Source organism: Solenopsis invicta, chromosome 3 (genome assembly GCF_016802725.1).
Source record: "Solenopsis invicta isolate M01_SB chromosome 3, UNIL_Sinv_3.0, whole genome shotgun sequence".
NCBI lineage: Eukaryota > Metazoa > Arthropoda > Insecta > Hymenoptera > Formicidae > Solenopsis > Solenopsis invicta.
Genome location: NC_052666.1, coordinates 22,600,500 through 22,608,617, shown reverse-complemented (window position 1 = coordinate 22,608,617; position 8,118 = coordinate 22,600,500). Strand labels below are relative to the sequence as shown.

The 8,118-nt window shown below is 32.6% G+C and overlaps 1 protein-coding gene across 1 annotated transcript; it reads right to left on the bottom strand.

The window, feature by feature from the left end:
* Positions 1 to 65: 65 nt before the first annotated feature.
* LOC105196713 (microtubule-associated proteins 1A/1B light chain 3A) lies at positions 66 to 4,618 on the bottom strand. Its single transcript, XM_011162786.3, has 4 exons — positions 4,419 to 4,618; positions 2,596 to 2,758; positions 2,030 to 2,220; positions 66 to 1,952 (listed from the first exon to the last, which is right to left on the bottom strand). The coding sequence occupies exons 1-3, from the start codon at positions 4,462 to 4,464 to the stop codon at positions 2,055 to 2,057; spliced, it is 375 nt and encodes a 124-aa protein (XP_011161088.1). The 5' UTR covers positions 4,465 to 4,618; the 3' UTR covers positions 66 to 1,952; positions 2,030 to 2,054.
* Positions 4,619 to 8,118: the final 3,500 nt, after the last annotated feature.

Here is an 8,118-nt window from a genome sequence, read left to right as displayed (position 1 = left end):
AACTTTCTGTGACAATCATCCATCTTTTTCTGAATGGCGAATAAAAAATAGAGAAGACATTAAAATATGAAAAAAATTAGTTTATTGCAAACACGTCGCACAATGTAGGGTACATAAAGTTTCTGGATTTCCATGTATTCATCACGTAAGCATTACCACGAAACGTGATGTAACTACTGCTAGTATCACTACCGTTCTTAATTTAATCATAGGTATGTTCGTTTTAATTACACTTTTCTTGCGCCTCGCTCCTTGTCTCTTTTTCTCTCTCCAAAGCTCAGATATATACCTATTTCGTTTTAAGCATGTAAGGCATAAAAAAGTGTAATTAAAATGACTATCAGGATATCTTCTGAATCTCTATTCAGCACAAATATCCCGTTTTCTATTGTACGATGATTGTATGTTGCACGTTGCATTGCATGTTTACATTCATACATACACAAAGTTGCAAGATACATAACGATAAATCTATAAAATAAGATCAACCTGCGTAAAAGCGTTACGAGAACATATCGATATAATGCGTTTAAAAAAATCGGAACTATTATTAGAAATTCTCATATACGCTTATAATTACACCTGATACAGTATAGTGTATGTTAAAGTATATTAGTAGATATTTACATAAACGTGAGCTATTACATTAAATAGATGCACACAGCAATTGCTGAATTGACATCCTTTATAAAGTAGAATTAAAAAAAGCTCAGAGAGACTATATATCAATATACAAACGCGTAACTATGTATTATTCGATATTTAAAAAGTTTCAGAAACTTCTGCATTCTTCTGATTTTCTTGCTCACCCCTTAACAGTAAACTTTTGCATTTTCTTTTTTTTTTTTGGTGGCTTATTGCACAAGTTTCTTACAGAGAGAAGACATTTTATGTCGGATTAAACCGTGGCCCTGAAGAGTTTGCTAATTAAAGTAGTATAGTACTTAACTAACTTTGTTGTTGTATTGTTGAATCTGATAGAGATCAATTTTATTTGTGTAAAAACTTAATGTAATTTTACGAGAGAATTTTTAACGCACATCATCGTACATCACATGTTGCAGATTGTTATGTACATGAACACTTTTGTCAATGTCTTAGCATTGTGTGGTAAAAATAATACTTAACAATGATATTAGGATAGCAAGATATTTCTTTATATACGAAGATATCTCATTATCGTATTATAAAAGTTTCGGGAGTTCTACATGTGATAGCACGTAAAAGTATAGCAATCAGAAAAATTAACGGAATCTATCAAGACAAAAATTCCCTTAAACTGATAAACACAAAATCATTTTGATTTCGATCATATTTGTGTAACGCTAATAAGCCATGCTTAAAAATTAAGCAATAATAATAATACAAAGATTTTACGCGAATTGTAAACTAAAAAACTGGCCTACAATGCAAATTAATTGTAAAAGAATAATTAGGTTGAACAAATTTGAAATTTATTATAATAACGAATTTTTTTACTAAATAAAAGTATGGATTTAAGAGAGAGAGAGAGAGAGAGAGAGAGAGAGAGAGACAGGGATAAAATTCTCCCCCATAATTTTTCCTGACTTAGCGGAAAAAGAACATCCATATCTTTAGATAAATATTACCTTATCATTTTATATAGTCTATCACCACTAAAATTAGTAGTAAAATTCGTCATTATCAGTAGTGTAAACTAAGTAGACGCTATACTAACTTATATCAAATGTAATTTGTCCGTATGTCGAAGGGTAGAAAGCACCGTAATGATTTTATACATAGGTTCCATGAAACAAATCATATGATTGTTCTATTAATCATTCCAGCAGGTACGGTAAGTCGATCACAAAGATTCTGCACATTTCAATTAAAGGCAGACAGAGTTGCTAGCAGATCTAGAATCCCCGCGAAGTTCCACATAAACATCTATCAAAGTATTGTTAAGTGCCGAGGAGGTATTTCGTTTTTACCTGTAAATTTTTTCAATCAGTATTTGTTACAGCTAACAAGTTTGAAATGTCGATTTATCACGAGTCGTCTTACTTACTTGGTTTAAAATTATTTCGTTCCGGTTAATGATTGCCAAATACATCCTGACTAGCAAACACAAAGTACAGAAAACCGTCCGGATCTTTCTCGCTTTGATAGAGCTCAGCCATGGTCAAACTACCACTTACTATACTCTTCTGATTCACTAGTAGAAAAATGGCTTGTGTCGGATGTAACTGCAGTCGACGTCTATTTGCATGGTACATTAAAACACATTGCATTAATTCATAATCTTACATCGTTCATTTGCTGTAACAACAACATAACTCAAAAATTGTCAGTTTTGAGTTGTTTGCAGAAAAAAAAAGAATTCTGATACGAATTTGACTAAACACTGAATGAAGAGCTCATATTCTTATTCCTCTGCAATCGGTAGATCAAATTATTAATTTAAATTTTTAAAATAATATAAAATAATATAATTAAATATATAAAATTTTAATGAACTCAAACTAAAAAATTTTGCTTTTTGAGTTATGTCATTGTTTCAGCAAATGAGCATATATTTAACTTATATTTTACAAAAACTTATAAAAATTATTACACAAGACTAAAGGGATATACCTGATTATTTTACAAAATTCCGCTACCGTTAGAAAATCTGGTACCAGAAATTTACTCTTGTCCAAAAGTGGCAGCTGATGTTCTAATTTGTATCGCTCCACAATAACGGGGATTTTATTTGGATGCAATTTTCTGATTTCTTCCGCACTAATAAATCGCTGTTCTAAATTAACAGAAAAGAAAAATATATCATTTGCATGTTGAGAATTTAGTATCTTATCAGTATTCAATCATGATGCATTTTGTAACTCACTCGACTAGAATAATGAGCTACACTTGTCTGTGACTTAATTCAAACTGCGCATTTATCACATCGATTTTTTTAACTTATATAAACAGAAAATAATTTGAATTTGATTCAAAGTAAAATTATATGTCTTAATATTGTAAAAAATTTAATGACGCATTCTGTCTACAGCAAAACAAGTTTGGTTGAATGAGTTAAAAAAAAATATATATATATATATATACATGAGCTACAAAAAAAATTAATTTAATCAAATGTCTTTATCAGTCAATTTCTTGGAGGTCCCTAATTGATCTCAAAAGAAAAACTTTCGACTGTAGAACTAAGAAACAATTCTTGTCTTTGTCATGATTGATTACTCAATGCAGTTCCTTGAAAATGTGGAACCCATATATTAAGTTAAAATAATCGTCTATGTTACAAGGGGAAATTAAAAGTCTAATTAAAAGAAAATATATACAATAAATCAAGAAACCACTCTCTTGTTAAGTGGTATCAAATGTGCAAGTAAGAAAAAAATGTCATTTCCACAGAACATGTGGATGCTAGCAGCTTCAATGTTTTACCAGCTCCAGTTTTTTTTGGACAAAGACTTGACTAATTATATTTGTACAATTCCAACTGACTAGTGGATTGGTCTATTTTATTTGAGATCTTGGACAGATTTCTAGGAATTTCTTGACACAAGGTTTAAGATACAGTTCAATATGCTGAATAAAGAATGTTTTATGCTTTTTCTTTGTTCCATAATTTAAACTTTTTATTATCCCCTATTCATTGTGTCCCAGCTCTTAGACTTATTCTTTTGTTCTCAGCTAAACTTCTTGTATAGTTCATCTTTCCTCTTTATCTTTTCATATTAAAAAGAAAAAGAAAAAAGCTGGACTACAGCACAGAACATTCTAGCAATGTTGTAGCAACGTCGCAATATTTCTGCAATGTCGCTGAAATGTTGCAATTTTGCAGCAATATTTGAATATAAAATATTATTTATATTCAAATATTCCATGCTGCATAGGTATGCAATGAGTTCAGCTGAAAAAAGATCGTATTTGAATAACTCGGCTGCCTGGCCGTTCGCAATAGTCAATTCTCTCGGTGTCCGAGATTTCGGAGCAATTTCCAGCATCATGGACTAGAGCAGACTCGATGCTTCACGCTCGTCTTTGCTCTCATGCTTCCCGCCCTTTGTTTCCACAACGCATTGTTTCTTTACGCTCGCGCTATCGGTCGTGATTCGCGCACTTATCCGGAGTACTCATTTGACGTAGACGGACGCGAGGATACGTTTCTCATCATCGGTCTCTAATCTTTGCACGACGCGTCGCGGATGACTATTAAAAAAAAAAAAAAAATAACGAAGGATGCGTTTTCGATCTTTCGAGGTAAATCGAAGCCTCGCAAGCCGAAGACGAGGGAGTCTCTCCAACCCATTTCCAGAACCCTCCAGATCAAGAACTCCAGATCACGACGATCTTTCTTTCCGCCCTTTGTTTTCCCTAACCACCCTGCCTTACCTCCTACACCTTCTACGCTACGGAGAATATCGCGAAACCGTTTAACGTCGACGACTTACCGAATGTACGTTTCTCTTTGTATGATCTCCTGGGTGTCAAATTCATGTTCGCCGTGACGTTGTAACGCGCTATCACCTACTGCGACGTATGCGACGCGCTATCAGCTGTGGACTCGGTCTCGGGTCAAAATATAACGCTGGCGTGCACAACGACGCCGTACGGGGGCCCCCGAGTCAGATTGGGTTAGTCGGATGTGACGTAACCCAGCGCAACGTGTTCAACCGCGTACTCTCATACGCATTTCGTGGCGCGCAGGAAGGGCGATTCCGCGCGATCAAACTCCGATCGACTCTAATTGACGATTGGTCTGCTGAGTAATGCCCGTCGTGTCTTCACGTGAAGAGAATTATTAATTTTTCGCGTCGTTTGACTCGTGAATCAGGGACGGAGAATTATGTACGAAGAAATGTTGCCGCGAGCGATTGCGACAAAAAAGTTGTATTACTCAAATATGAATGTGTGTTGAGTGACTATATAATTATATATAATTATATAATTATATATAAAATGTCTATTTTTTTCTTTCGTATAACCTTTCTATATACAGAAGAAACAAGAATAATAATTAAATTAATCATTTTCGTATTGTTTCTTTTATAAAAAGTTTTGAGGAAATGAGAACAAGTTGCTAATATATAATTATAGTTAATAGTGTATAAAATTGTATTTGTCATATATGTAAAATATTGTGCAATGTATTATACAATAAATATTATACAATTCGCAATTTTGCTTTTCATAAAGAAAAATAATACGTAAGTTGTTTCATTACTATGTTCATTAGTATGTATAAAGATTTGATTTTATATATACATATATGTTTTGTTAACAATTGATTATTAATTTAAAAAAAAAATTATTTTTTTTTATTGTTTAATATATGGAGAAGAAATTGGACTAAAAAGAAAGATTTATATAGCTAGAAATTTTGTTTTAAACAATTCTGCCGGAATTAATCGCTGATCAAGTTAATCGAAGTTAGATCGAAATCGTCGGGGAGAAAGGCACCTAAATTAATTGCGTCTATGCACGAGTATGCTGAAACAATCATCTGATCGGTGCGCAGATTTCCGGATGCGCACATGCACTTTTAAGAATCATATGGCCAGTACATTTCTATGTATTTCGAGGTACACAGTACTCTCAGTGTCGTTCCTTACTTCTCTCTCTCTCTCTCTTCTTTCCGAATACAAATCTACATCAAATTTAATGCACGAAAGAGCGTAAAAAAGTGCAAAGCTTCTTTCTACAATGTCAACGAAATCACATTCAATTGATTCGAACGAATAATCATTCGAATGCGATTTAAACTTCGTACTTGAATCAGTAGGTTTGTTTTTTATAGCTGAACTAATGTACACTTTCTGTACTTAAAGTGAAATAGGTATATATTTGAAATTCAGTGAAAGCGAAGAAGCGAGAGAAGGGAAGTTCTAGTGCAGTCCGAGGCAACAATAGAAAACAAATCTTATATCTAGAGATTTTTAATCCAAAAATCTGTATTAAATCTCTCTTCTTAAGGAAGCACATTTTAAACATTCATTTACAGTAGAGACAAATAAAGAGGAAATTAGAGCTTATTGGCACAGTTTTAACAACTTCGACATTCGATATTTAAAATAATTAATTATTATGATTAAACTGTTTTATTAATTAAACATTTTATTACAACAAATTACTAATTATTAATCAAAATAGCATGTCATATAGTAACAAAAATTTTTATTTTTAATTAATAATGTGACTTGGATTTATTTTTTTAAGCTGAAGAGCAATAAAATGAAAAATTTTCGGAAACTTTCGAAATTTTACTTGTTTCCTCTTAAATCAGTTTTATCCCTTTCTTTGTTTGTAATATTTATGATTAAATAAAACTTTTGGAATGTTACTTATACATATTACAAAAGATATATTGTGCGATTATTCCATTGTTTCTTTCGTCATAAATACATAAATGGAACACAATGCCAACTTGCCTCTTTTCCTAATGAGCTCCTATTTCCTCTGAGTTTGAAGTGACGTAAATGTTTAAGGTTAATGTAAAGGTTAATGTAAAAACTGTTCATTTTGGACAGTCTACAATTTGCATCGAATTTTTATTTTACAATTGCATATTTCTATTATACTTGTAATCGTTTATACCATATATTTTAACGTTATGTGTATATTTTAATGTGTACGTGAATATCTTTAATATGTATTTTATGTAGGTGTTTCGATTTAATCGATTTTTGCTTTACGGTACATACATGGGATTATAAATAGAACATCCTAAATCTGGCAGGAATTTCAGATTGTTCGAGGCTTTACTTAAGTGTAAATGCTTAGATCGCAATGTGACGAAATCTGATGCGAGCTCGTGAACGATTTTCTTCTATTAGTACCCTTACAGAAATTTAATACTGGCAGTAGGTGCTGCGCATAATGGAAGAATGTTAGATGGGAAATGGAATGGGAATTAGAATTTTAGAATCAATTTCTTCAATAAACGCTATAGATAATTAATAAATTATGTTATGTCTCGTACGACACATTTATTAAGCCTCACATTTTATTCGGATCAATTGTACACATTACATTAAATATTCATTGAGGATATTGATTTTAAAATTCCGATTGCTATTCTTAATATCTAATATTCCTCCATTGTGCGCAAAAACTTTAAAAATACATTTTACGAAATACAAAATATATTTTATTATTAAGATTGACTAAATTAATATATTTTTTCAACTAAATCAAGTTAAAACTAATAGCTTATAAAATTAATTTAGTTATGTTAAAAGTTACCTGAATACAAAATTAATTCAATTAAAAATTATATTATGATTCAGTTAAATTAAAAATTAATTTTGAAAAGTATTGTTCATATTAAATTAAGAATTCATAATTTTTTTAAAGATTATACAAAACAATTATAATATGAATCATCAAACAAATTTTAAATATTTTCTTTGCAAATTCAGTTTATATGAAATAACAAAGAAATATTGTTTTCTCTGTAAAAATGTATTTTTTTTTCTTTTATATAGATAAATTTTTAATTTAGAAAAAAGTTAATAAATTAAAGTTTGTGTTTCAAAAATAATGAGTTACAGTTAAAAATTAAATCATTTAAATTGATTTAAATTAAGGTAATAACTTAAATTAAATTAAGTTATTAATTTTTTAACTTTATTTAATTTTTAAATTGTTAACTAGTTGCTATCCAATCTTGTTCGTTACTTTATGACTCATTCGGTATCGAATATTATCGCGAGCTGCAACTATAATGATGATCGGTGACGCAGAGCCGAGGGACGGAAATTTTGCACAGAGTCCCGTGTGCCGGCGAGTGTCGCCCCCTCGTGAACGGACGGCGCTTCCTGACCTCGGCGACAGTGGGCAAATCTGCCCGTATCGTCTCCCGCGAAGTCATCAACGGAACGCCGTCATGGAGCACGAAGTGCGCACGCGGGGATTCGCCTCGCCGTCGACGAGACGGTGCCGTGATGTCGCCGCGGCGAGCCGATGATCAGCGGTGTCGCTGTGAGAGTCGTCATCGTCGTCCCTGTCATCGAGTCGAGGAATCCGTCTCAGAAGGTGGAGGAGTCGCGATCCCGAATCGCTCGGTACGATCGACGACAGAATCCGCCGGGACAGTATCGTCCGACGGCCGAGCGAAAACAGAATCCGCGTGAAAGACTCGCTTCGGCGCTG